The sequence below is a fragment of the Varanus komodoensis genome, unplaced genomic scaffold (assembly GCF_004798865.1).
Source record: "Varanus komodoensis strain SLA01 unplaced genomic scaffold, ASM479886v1 scaffold18_3, whole genome shotgun sequence".
Lineage (NCBI taxonomy): Eukaryota > Metazoa > Chordata > Lepidosauria > Squamata > Varanidae > Varanus > Varanus komodoensis.
Window position 1 is genome coordinate 8,048,172 of NW_025335549.1, and position 13,041 is coordinate 8,061,212.

At 37.1% G+C, this 13,041-nt stretch overlaps 1 protein-coding gene across 4 annotated transcripts in view; it reads left to right on the forward strand.

Moving 5' to 3' along the window:
• The window catches only part of DIAPH2 (diaphanous related formin 2), a 296,692-nt gene that overhangs the window by 45,340 nt on the left and 238,311 nt on the right, over window positions 1-13,041 (forward strand). For all 4 annotated transcript variants that reach the window (XM_044427233.1, XM_044427231.1, XM_044427232.1 and 1 more), the window contains 5 exons: window positions 4,385-4,459; window positions 4,543-4,612; window positions 7,038-7,174; window positions 8,547-8,655; window positions 11,171-11,281. In XM_044427233.1, coding sequence (XP_044283168.1) covers window positions 4,385-4,459; window positions 4,543-4,612; window positions 7,038-7,174; window positions 8,547-8,655; window positions 11,171-11,281 — 502 coding nt within the window. The remainder of the gene's footprint in view (window positions 1-4,384; window positions 4,460-4,542; window positions 4,613-7,037; window positions 7,175-8,546; window positions 8,656-11,170; window positions 11,282-13,041) is intronic.

A 13,041-nucleotide genomic window follows, 5' to 3' on the forward strand; every position in this document is an offset into this window, starting at 1 on the left:
TTGGACAACCACATGTTTGGGAGTACATGAATGGAGCCGGCTGGGGGGGGGCAGACTAGATGGGCCAGGAGATCCCTTCTGACTTGCTTTATTTCTGTGTTCTATTTTGCATAAACATGGGTGATATTAACATGAGCTGTTCAATAGCATGGTTAAAATTCTTTTGACAAGGATTGCCAGATATATTTCGTTCCTCACACTGCTACATTTATATCCAATTCCATGGCTTTGGCTCTGTGTTGCTTGGCATTAATCTTTGTATTATGCCAGCATGTACAAGCAATGCTTGTTTATACTGATATAAACAAAGCAAGTTTCGCATAATACATAATGTGTATCACATCCAACGTGTTTCTGGGGACCCCTTTCTTCTGCAGACCAGGTAAAATGGAGAACAGAAATGTATTATGTAAGCATAACCTTGATATGTGTGCTCCACTGTAAAGGCAGAGGAAGGTGAATTGAGTCCCCAGAGACCTGTTTTGAAAAATTCAAACTGTTTGAGTTGTTGGAACTAAGGCTGTGACCTCATCTCCAGTTTATTGTTGTTACTGCCTATGAATTGTTCTTGCATTCATCTCCCAAATGAGAATTATCTATTCTTTTGCAAGTTTTGTTTCAAACATCCCCCACATTTTCTCTTTGTGATGTCACTTTTCAGGTCTTAATTGTCTTTTTAGTTATACAACCATGCTTCAGCTTATCTATTTCTTGGTCCTCTCAGTAGCTGCTCTATAATTTCAATTGCTCTTTTTGCTGAGATGACTTTCAGATCTCCTTTTCACATCCAGTTGAATTCTGCATTACTGGGTTCTATCATTGCAAATATATTAATATTTTCTATTTCTGTGTCTAAGCTTGAACAATACATCCTACTATGGTTGAGACTAGAATTGTCTTTTTCTCATTTACTATATCTGAAGGGGAAGACATGAGATGAAGGTGGGTGTTCCTCATGCTGTATCTGAATACGCAGGCTTTATTAATGGTATATGTTCCTTTTTGTCTTGTATTTTTCTGTGAGCTGCTCTTGATACTCTGAGAAGTATGGTGGGTTCAAATAATTAAATGATCCTTTTGGTTTCCTTTTTATTCTCTTGCTTCAATTGAGCCTGGTTTTTAATTAAAATGTTCAATATTTTTAAATATCAAAATGTGCAATAAAATTTGAAGTATGTGCTTCCCTCCTCACTTGTTTCCCAATATAGCGCAAACATATTGTTCAAATGCCACAAACGCTTTTGACTGCTAGTTCGAAGACAGCCTACATTAAAGTTTTAAATGTGGCAGGTTTGCTCCCTTGAATTGGTATGTTAAATAATTTGAGTACTGAGAATCCAAAGTAAAACAGACATTGATAAAATTATTACTATTTATATTAGTAAATCTGGGAAATGTATATTACTAATAAATTTCCCAGATTTAAGTTAAGGCCAAGGCTCACCAGGCTGTGTTAGTTATACAGGTAATTCTGTGCTTTGCTTTTCCTCTGAAATGTTTTAGTTTAAGGGCAAAATTTTATAGCTTAAGATTTCACTTGATTCTACACAGTTCCAACAGTGATTCTGTCTGGTAAGTTCAGGGAGATAAATTTGCTCAGTGAGCTTAGAAAGCAATATTGTATTGAACTACCTGTAATCATAAATCAAAAGATGACATTTTATTCTTAAGCATTTCTATGTTGAACTTGGAGAATGAGTCAGTGATATGTTAATCATAATAGGATGAGCTTCTCTGGTGGCTCTGAGCTGTAGAAGTAGATCTAGTGAAGTGAATGCCTATTTAGCATTAAACATTTTTGTCCAGGGTAGAAAATCAAAGCATACAAATAGCATTACGGGAATTAAGACATGTGAGAATCCAAAAGAGCAGTCACTGCACAGAGATTCCCCCCACCCCCTAAAGCTAAATTTTGGTAAAGCACAAAGGATATCACTTGATGTCTACCTTCTTGAGGAATTGCTCTCCAGTTACAGTGCCACTACAGAGAAGACTCCGTCCTTAGCGCCCTTGAAAGTTCAGTTGTCCATAGATATGAAAGCTGGGACTTTTCTGAAATAATTGAAACAAGAAAAAGTGTCGTTTAGGGTTTCTTTGCTAGTGCTATGAAGCCCTTCAGGTCTCCACCATCTTTTCATTTGCTGGTCAGTAGTGTTGTTAAATCACAGAAACTCTTGTGTGGGTTAGAGATGCATATTCGGCTGTGCTGCTTAAATGGATCTGGAGAACCATCTAGTGGCTGAGAGTTGCATACACACCTCCAAAAACTGAACAAAGAAGAACAGAGAAACACGCTCCACATAGACTGCTAAAATATGTGAATAACTCAGCATATAATGATTGCTGTTCCTTGTTGTTGCTTATATGAATATAAAAGTTTTTTTTTTTTTAACAAGGAAGGAGAGAGATGCTCTGTCTCTCTTTCTGTCTCTCTCCCGCCTCCCTTCCGTGCATACATCAAGCTGCTGTAGTGGTTAGCTGATGAGTTTTCTACATATTTGAAGCCTTAATGTGGCATTATTGAATGCTTGCTGCATATATTTTCTCAGGAACACAGTGTTTAGTCTATGATTTGAATAATGGCAGCAGTATTACTTTAATGGTATTGTATTGTATGTGTCCATTTGGTTTTCCTTTTGACCACTTAAGTTCATGTAGCTTGGCAGATCAAACAACAACAACAACAAAAATGCAAATAGCAAGCCAGTGGTTTGCACAGAAGCAAAAAAATAGGGTTTATATAAAACTACCAATTGTATGCCCCAGACATTCCTGAACACTAGCTTCTAGTATTGCACAAACAGTGGTAAAGGGTTCCATGACTGACCCAGGTTATCATGGCTTATTTAAGTCACAGATAACTTCAGCATCTTTACGCACTGCCTGGGATATTCAAGCTAGCTTCGAGTGCAGCTTGTCATGTTGTCTTGAGCTCTGCGCAAGTAAACTGTGCAAGGCTTAAACAACCATTGCTGAATTCATGGCTTATCTTAGGGCTATGCAAACAGTTGTTTATTAACCCTTTCACAGTTCGCATCTGCTGACTTTCAGTAGCCCAAAATGCCATGCTTGCCATGAAGATTCAGAATTAAGCGTATCCAAAGAGGTCCCAACGCTGGTGCCTGCCTCAGGTGTTCTTAGAATCCTGCGTCATTTAGTTTTTCCAATTAAAATCACAATGTATGTGCAAAACCCATACTTTGTGATACTGTGTTTGTTTTGTAGTCTGCTTTGCAGCAGTGCTAATGACATGAATAATGGATGGTCTTACATATTCTTAACCTTTCCATGTCTGTATTATTTATTATTTATTATTATTATTTATCACATAGACCACTTTCCCATAGACCACTTTCCACAAGTGGTATCACATACCACTTTCCAATGACCTATTGAAGTGAATTACAGAACCAATAAAAACATAAAATCTAACAATAAAATTACCCTTCGCTTTGCTTTATGAGTGAAAAATATTTCGGAAGCTGCTTTGGAAATTTCATAGCTAGGTGGCATTTATGCAGGAATAGCTACAATTCCTTTGGACTACATCTGGTATTTTCTGTGGCAGTGTGTGTAGATAGCCCTTTGGCTAAATGAGTTCATTTTGTGGTCCCTTCCAGTTCTTGTGATTTAACACTGAAGTTTACTGTAGAAAGGTGACTGAAGACACCATCATCTCATTTAAGTCCTCATTGACTTTTTTCCCTCCATGGTTATTTAACATATTATATGAAATTGATTTGTATTGTAAGGACCAAATTTCACTTAAACGTGGGCGTATGTTTGGATATATGTACACACACATCAGCTTGGCAGGGAAGTAGTTTGGAGGATGAGTTTTTTCATGAAAAAACCTGAAACCTTAATTGCACACATTTCTGTTGCAAGTTTTTCTGAACTGATGGTATAAAATGACTTATTCATGATACAGGGAATGTTTTTTCACTCTCCTTTTTAGCAAGTTTTTAGTATATTTTTCAGCTGACTTCCTTTATATCATAGGCCCTCAATTGGGTCATAGTTGGTTACTCAAAAGAACATTTTGTTGAGAGAACTTATATGCTGAAGGATACTTTTACTAAGATGTACGTCATAGAATGAACATGTGCACAACTGAAATACAATATAAATGAAGATATTGTGGTTCTTGAGAATTTAGAACCAGCATACTGCAGCCCGCAGTCCAGTGTTGCTTTCATTGGAAATGTGTATACCATTGCTTTCATATTAATGACTCTTGTGCACATATGTGTGCGGATACAGCATATTCATGAACCCCACTGGAATTCCTACACGAATCTCTGGAATGGGATGATTAACTTTGTATGTGATTATATTACTCAGTACATGTGATCGAAGATTCATTTTATGTTTGTTTTTACAGTTGGGTCAACAATTTTGGACATGAAGGGCTTGGGCTTCTGTTGGATGTTCTTGAGAAGCTTCTTGACAAGAGACAGTAAGTACAGAAGTTTGGAGGTAAAAGGAGGGGAAAATAGCCAATCTACTGACTTTAGTTAATACAGCCACTTTTTGTTTAAGGCAAGAAAGTATTGACAAGAAGAATCAGCATAAGCTAATACAGTGCCTCAAAGCATTTATGAATAATAAGGTAAGAATTTCAGTTCCTTTTGCTTTGGACTTTAATGAATTCAGTATGAATGATTATAAAAAAGATTAGGAAGTACAGTTAGGAAGTGAAATCTTGACTGGCTATTTTCAATGTTTTGCATATTCTCTGTAGTGTATTAGTTCTGTGCAAAGTGAGAAGTTAAGGATAGTGGCAGGGTTTGAAAACTAAGGTAATGGTGAAGACTGTTTTCTATTTTTGAGTTTCTGCAGTCTTTCAAAATGCACAAAGAAGCATTTTGTGTTACATTTGTTTCTTACTGCAAACTTTCCTGTGCTTGTGAATGGAAAACACAAACCCAATCTGGAAGTAGGGATCCCCCGAATCCAGTAGTCCATTAAGCTGGTCAGTGTACTCAGAGAGACCTCTGTCCCTGCATGGTTGCTTGTGAGGAAATAGTTTTCCTGTTCTCTTAGGGAGAAAAAGGGAAACCGCAAAACACACAACGTTCTCTTGCAACCTTCAGACATTCCCACTGGGATTGTATCCCAAAAAGTCCTTTCCCCTGTTTTCAGGCTCGGTGTGCTTGCATGGGCAGTTGTGTTGAAAAGAATGACAAAGACAAATGCTAAGAAAAGAATACAATCACAGCTCTTCAGTTCAACTATGGAGTAGTTGTTTACTGTTCCCATGGAATGTTTTCAGAAAAGTATGGAACTTCTTGAGGATAATGTATGTAGAATAATATATTATCAGATAGATAACAGGGTATCCTATGTAAACACATCTTGCAAAAATTACTTAATTGTTACGTGTTAGGTTGGTGTGTAACGAAGTGGAACATTAACAAGTTAAATGGTACAATGCAAATGTTCAAACTGGTTGGTTATTCCCTGCATTAGTTATTTTTATGCCTCCGGTCTGATGATTGTAGCTGAAATATATAATGTGGGAAACTAGTTGTTACCACTTTTTACTATAATAGGCTTTTTAAGAGCCTGCCTGTTTCAAAATAGAAAATAATGGATTTCTTGTACAGTTCAAACATTTAGCCTGCAGTGTTACATGTAGCTGAAAGTATGCTGTGTCAAACTCTTTAGTATAGACATATATAGGATTATGCTGTTGAATAAAGAAGGCTGAAAAAGTTTTTGTACTATATATTTGCTTGCTATATTTTATATAAAGCTGCCGATTAACAGTATTCTGTGGAGAGCTTACAGCATAATGTTCTAAGCATTTTCAGAGGAAATAGAAATAATATATAACACATAGAAACAGAGCGAGTTAGAAGGGGCCTCCTGGGCCATCTAGTTTGACCCCCACTCATGACATGCCTACCATGTGTATGTCCAGCCTTTCCATAAACACCCTCACCGATGGGGTGAGGCTTCAACCACCTCCTGTGGAAGCCCATTCCATACTCTAGGGGTCCTAACCATCAGGAGGTGCTTCCTGGCATCCACCTTGAATCTTGGTTCCTTGAGATTTGTTCCATTAGAATGTATCCTGCCCTCATCCGGGGGGTAAAAAAGGGTTACAATCCACCTCTGCATGACACCCCCTCATATGTTGCTAACAGGTCCCTTCTGAGTCTCCTCTTCTCAAGGCTGAAAGACCCAGTTCCCTCAGTCTCTCCTCACATGGCTTACCCTGCAATCCGGCCACCATCCTTGTGGTCCTTTGCTGCACTGACTCCAACCTGGCTATAGCCCTCTTGTAATGCGGGGCCCAGAACTGAACACAATATTCCAGTTGCGGGTGCACCAGAGTCATATAGAGTGGCAGTAATACCTCTCTTGATCTAGAAGCCACACTTCTGGCTATGCATCGAAGGGTGGCGTTCGCCCTCCTGATCACCACATCACACTGCTGACCCATGTTTAGCCTGCAGTTGACCAGCACCCTGAGGTCCCTTCCACAAGACCTTGCACTTATCCTACACTGAACACCATCCTGTTGTTCCCCGCTCACTTCCTTAGTCTGTCCAGATCCTTTTGGACCCAGAATACCCGCTCCTCAGTTGTGGTCCCCATTTTAGTATCATCTACATAAAATGGACCGCAACAGTGAAACCACCAATTTTCTAAATCCTAGAAAAATAGTCTTTTACACTTGGTGCTGTAAAACCCCCATGAAGATGATATCAGGTGAGTTTCTGAGTGCTTGCATTCCATAATCAGGAATCCGCTGCTAGGCCCTCCCATAGGTTTCTATCCATTTTACTTCATGTAGTGGGGAGCAGTCACAGCAGGTCCTTGGAGAGGATTTCAAGCTGAGTTTTCAAGTTTCCCTGTCCCAACTTTAGGGCCTTTAGCAGTTAAAGCCAGCAATTGGAATGTAACACCCAGTAGATTTTGTTTTGGAATAATACTAGTAATGATGTAAGTTTGTTGTGGACACCCTCATTTGTGACAGGTGTTTGCAGAAGGAAATCCCATCTCATTTAAGGCACTTTTTCTTTTAGTATGGATTGCAAAGAATTCTGGGAGATGAAAGAAGCCTTCTTTTACTTGCCAGAGCAATTGATCCAAAGCAACCACATATGATGACTGAAACAGTAAAAATACTTTCTGCCATTTGTATTGTTGGAGAAGAAAATATGTAAGTAATAACAAAAGCTTTTCTTATTTAGTCACCGATGGTTAAGTAAACTTTGATTTTTATCTTTGTGTTCATTTGTTTCTTAGTAGCATTTTGCTGCCCAAGTGATTTCAAAAGCTTGTTTGGTAGGATCATTGCCCTTTTTCGCGGTGAATAAGAGAGCATCTTCAAGGGTCAGTCGAAGTTGTAGGAGAACAGCAGCAGAGTATGGCTGTTGTCTGTATGTCCTGGTTTGGTCTTCCTCAAGTTAGGGCTGTGATGAGGCAAAAGCTGTTTTTCCAAGTGCAAAAAAGAAAGGATGGAACTAGACAATTTGTAACAAGGAAGGTAGAGGAGCTATAGTCTTAATTTTATTGGATATTTTATTTTAAAGCCACCTTTAAGGATGGAAAACAGTATCCTTCCATGGCATAAGTAGCATCTCGAAGTACAAGTGTGTTGCAAGTTAAATCATGTATATAAGTGGCAGAAGATAGTGGCCAATAATTCTTACATTGGAGCAGTTCCTAAAGTTGGTCTTTTTGTCTCAAGCACATAAAATATCATTGTGAAGAGCAATTAAAATTGCAGGTTGGCTCCTATGGTAAATTAAGGAAGTCAACAGAGTGAAAATCGCACTCCATATTACATGAAAAGCCTTTTCTGCAGGGCCTCTGTCTCATTGCCCCATTTCTTATTGGTCCCTTTTTCATTAAAGGGACGATCATGGGTAAATTAACCTATGACTTCCTGTGCATGAGGAGGGAGGGAATGTACTTCCTCTCCCTTCCAGTTTTGGTAAAGTACCTACAACCAGCTCATCCGTAGGTTATGGGCACGATACATTAACTCTGAACGATTTGCTTCTTAGCAGCTAAACAACCCAGCACTCTGAGTTGGCATACTATGCTCACAACCTAAAAATGGGATGATTTTAGAATGTTTACAAAAACAGGAGAAGCATGGAAGGGTCAGTGTTCTTAGTGCGTGCTTAACGAATTGTGGGCTAATTATCCAATGATTTACTGTTACGTGTGTGTTGGGTCATTGATCAGGATGACTCTCCAAATTCCTAGAGAGACTTTCTGCAGGGTGCAGTTAACTTCAGGCAGGAGGACATGATAGGGAAATTTCTTCAAGTTAAGATACCTTAGGATCCAAGCCAACAACATCTTAAATTTATTTCAAATTAAAAGGGAAATGCAAGGATTTATTTCCTGTTTTTAAAAAATCCTCTGTTAGTAGAAGGTTACATTTTTGGTATGAGAATATAAATGCATTATGAAATATGCAAAATGCTCTTAGCATGGTAATATGAATATTTGATTTTAAAAGATAAAGTACGCACGTATATTGTAATGCTTAACATTAAAACAATGCATTTCTTCGGCAGTCTGGACAAAATTTTAGGAGCCATAACAATTAGTGCTGAGAGACATAATGGAGAGCGGTTTGCTAATATCGTGGAGGGACTTGAGAATCATGAAGCTTTGCAGTTACAGGTGGGATTTTTCAGTTTATAACTTGTTCTAATTGATGAGATTGGCCTATTTTGTGTTTTTAACAGATGCTGTGTAAGAAGAAAATATGTACCAAATGTATGCAGTGAAGCATGTGCTCATGCGCCCTCTCCGTGTGTGTGTGTGTGTGTGTGTGTGTGTGTGTCTTCCCCAATTAAACCATTGCTGCAAGGTTTTTTTAATTTTTTGTTTTGCTAGAGAGCTTGGTGTTTTAGACTGTATAGCTGCATTTGAACTTGGAACAGTTTTTGTTTCCTAATGTTGAGAAACTTGAAAATTACTTGAGACAAAATCTAGGTACACCGACAAGCTTACATACAATGATACAGTTTCTTGCACTTCACCATTTTCCTAAATGTGGGCTTTTTATCCTTCCCTCTATGAAAATAAAGGGTGGTGAAATAGATATTTCCATGATATCTACAATGTACAATATATGCACAGTGAGAATATATGTTTCTCTTAATCTGGAGAATAGATCAGTGTAGTCAATATGCCGCATTTGAATTGGCCTTGAATCATCTTGCTTGTTAGACACCTGTTTGTGTACAGATGAGCTCATAATCTGTAGGCAAGTGGCAAGATGTTATCATTTGTAAATGAGAGGTAGAGGCCATTTTACTTTTACTTGAGTTATTCTTCAGCTGAATAACTGATTGCACTTGTGATCCCACAAAGTGGAAATCTTCAAGTGACAGGTTACACTATCTCCCATGTGAGGGTTTTTCTTCACATATTGTGTATTAACTCAGAATCATGGTAGAGATAAAATCCAGTCTGAAATACTGCCTTGTGAAGGAGATAATGATTGAGTTCATGACTTCTGCCCTGTAAGGTTAAGACCATAAGACAAGAAATATTTTGTAATCTGGACATGACAATGTGAAAACTTTGAGTGGTAAAGGGAACCAAAAGGAAAGATTATGTTCCATAAAAGGTCACAGTTATTCTGCAGCAGCATTCTGTTTCTTTGATGAATGCAAGTTTGATTATGAACAGTATAATTTGCTATGTACATCGACACTAAAAAGCCTAAAATAATACTTATTTTTCTTGCCTAGTTGATGCTAAAATCTCTAGATCATAAAAGTGATGTATAAAGATGTCATGGGAAGATTGTGTACATATGCATGAAAGGCCCCCAGCTGTAAATATCAACAAAACAAAACAACCCCCACCCCCACCCTAGCTTAGATTTCTGCTGAGGTTTGAGAATATGGACTAACTAACTATTTTATACAGTGTTTTGTTAGACTCATTTTTAGGCCTAATGAAAGATAACATGAAAAAATTCTAGCTTGCTCATGGAGTAAAAACATCAGTGTTAGTTTTATATAGTTCCTAAAATTGTATTATTGTAATACATCAGTTGTATTATTGATGCAATTCCTGTTGATGTAATTCCCAACAGCATTCCCGTTGGTATATCAAAACTTTTGTATTGGCTTTCTGCACATTATTGTCATTTTCACCTTTAAGGGAAACACTGACAATTTATTTAGTCATTTCATCATTTGACTGCTGTGACATGGTGTTCTTATTCTTTGCCTTAGAAAGCAAGGCGCCAGAAAAATGGAAATGCCAAGGATTATATTATGGCCATTGAGAGTGAGATAAATATTGAGAACATAGGATGATAATGGCATAAATATTGATAGCTATCCAAATTATATACTGGTGACACAGTGAATGTTATTTTTATAGTTTTTATGGTTTCTCTGATCCAAACTCCTTGACTGAAGGTACAACGGCAAGACTCATTACCTTGTTTCTCACTGAAGTGTTCTCTTTACCCTATTAATACAAGCAATTAAGCTGGAATCTCTTCTGGCAAAAACAATCATAACAGATGGAACCTCTTCTCTCTATTAATTTCCGGTTGGACATGTACTTTGGCTTGTTCTATCATGTCATAGTTGTAACATAACAAGAAGCATTCAAGCAAGTACAAATGACAGAGTTATAGATATGTATGGTACCTCACCAGCTTGCAGTGTTCTACATAGAAGCTACACTCTTTTCAGAAGGTCCCGGCACAAATTCCATGTATAACATGTACTGCTATTAAAACCTGAAGGAAGATTAATGACACTTAAAGGCTATCCCTTTGTTTCATGCTTATTTTCTCCTTCATATTAAAAATAGCATTAGTACATTGTTTCACGTATACTTTTTATTAAATATTTTTGCTAACCTGTAACCTTTTAGTAGTTTGATCCCTTTCAATGATTGCAAAATCATGAGCAGTAGAGTGACTCTTGATGAACAACAGCATTCTGTGTAATGCACTGCACTGAGCATGTTTCATAGAAGCCAGACTATGCAGCATGAGTCATTAGTAATATGGTAAAGTACATCACTGTGTTCTGTAAAATAAAAATTTAAATAGAATGAATGTTTCCTTGTTTGGGAAGTTGTTCTCTCAAATGTTTATTGCTTGTGTGCATTGGGAAGCGTGATTCTAATAACCTACTTTTACCATAATTTCTAATTACAGGCAGCCTGCATGCAGTTCATAAATGCCCTTGTCACTTCACCTGAAGATCTTGATTTTAGGATACACTTGAGAAATGAATTCCTGCGCTGTGGGCTAAAGAAAATATTGCCAGTAAGTTATTTGCAGAAGAACTGTGAATGTACCGAAAACTCTTGATTGCTTGCCTTACGATTATAAATCTTGCACAGGTCTTGCATCCTGTGGCCAAGTGTGTTCGATGGTTCTTTATTATTTTTAATCATTGTGAAATGGGAGGAAAATGCTAAAGCATTAAAAATGTCCAATAATGGAAATTCATTTCAGTGCATTGGCTAATGGTTACTTACATTGATTTATGTTGATCTAGGGATCTTTAAGTGCATACTGGCAAAGTTAATAGGCTAATGAACTCAAGACATGAGTCTCAAATTTTACATCAACTTCATCATGGAGTTTCTTGTTTAGAGTGCCAATTCTTAATAGAGGCTCAATTCCCCATCTTAAAATTACATACAGGAAAGGATAAGCAAGATAAAGGTATCAATGGCTTTTGAAATTATGGTAATAAATATTCCTGCTGTATGTATTGTCAAATGCAAGCAAGAGATATAATGCTTGTTTAGGTAAATAGGGAATATGACATTTATTTTTATCTATTTAAAAGTATTTCTTTATCTATTTACATTCATTTATTATCTTCCCTCCAGCTTGTAATTGAAGTCCTATGCTTAAAAAATGAAGAACACAAAAAGCAACCCTGCACCTTTTTTTAAAAAAAGCATAACATTAAAGCATCAATACTTAGCAACTTTTAAAAAAAGAACTAATATTCCTGGGTTTATTAAAATAACATGACAAATAAAGAGGAGCATATATGAAGGGAGTGAATGATTTGCTCAATGTGTAGTACATTCCTGCGGAGGTCTTACTACGCGGTGAGTTAAGATCCATGGTGGCAGATACAGAGCACCTGTGCAGACAGTGTGCTGAAGAGTACCTGTTCTTAGAGTGGGTCTCAACTATCATCTAGTTTACCACTCAGTTCACATAAACATATCTAACATGATAACTACAGTAATTAAATATGAGGCAAGGTACTATTTTTAGCCATGCAGTACGGGTGGTTTTAAAATTCAGCATACAGTTCTGATGGCACAAACTAAGTTGCCGTTCCCTAAGAAAGTAGTTGATAACATTGTATCATAATATTTTAAATCTTAAAAAGATGCAAAGGAGAAGAGTTGCTAATTTGAGTACAGCTGAAAAAGCATAATCAAATCTTGTCTTATACTTGATACTATATATAGTTACCATGTCTGATCTGTCTATTTAACTGTACTGTAAACATGGTATTGTTGCTAGGCCATGCAAACTTGTAATGTATTGAAATCAAGATTACAGTATTGGACCTGTGTTTTATTTCTGAAAGGCATGATGTTAGAATAACCCATTTACTTCTGTAGCTTCACTCCTGTAGCTTTACAGTAATTATCACACTACTTTTGTAAAGTCACTACCAAGACAGGGATATAATGTTCCAGCCAGTTTCTAAGCTATTCCATAGAGTAATCTTCAGTCTGTAAATCACAGCAAACAGTTAAAAAAATCTGGGCTAGAGCTGAAACAGTTGGAGAGGGTGCTGATCTAGGAAAATGAGAATTAAAACCTAAATGGATTTGTAGAAGTCTGAGGTGCTTTTAAAGCAATTGTGGGAATAATAGTTAAGTTTGTTGCTGTTTCTTAGTAGCTGTATGCCAGGTGCTTAATTTATGTTGTCTTTTTTATTAAAATAAAATCAAGATTTACTTTATGATAGACTTTTTTTAATGGGAGTATTCCTATATTGCATATTAGATGATAAAATGCTCACCACAGCAAGTACTCCTTGTAGC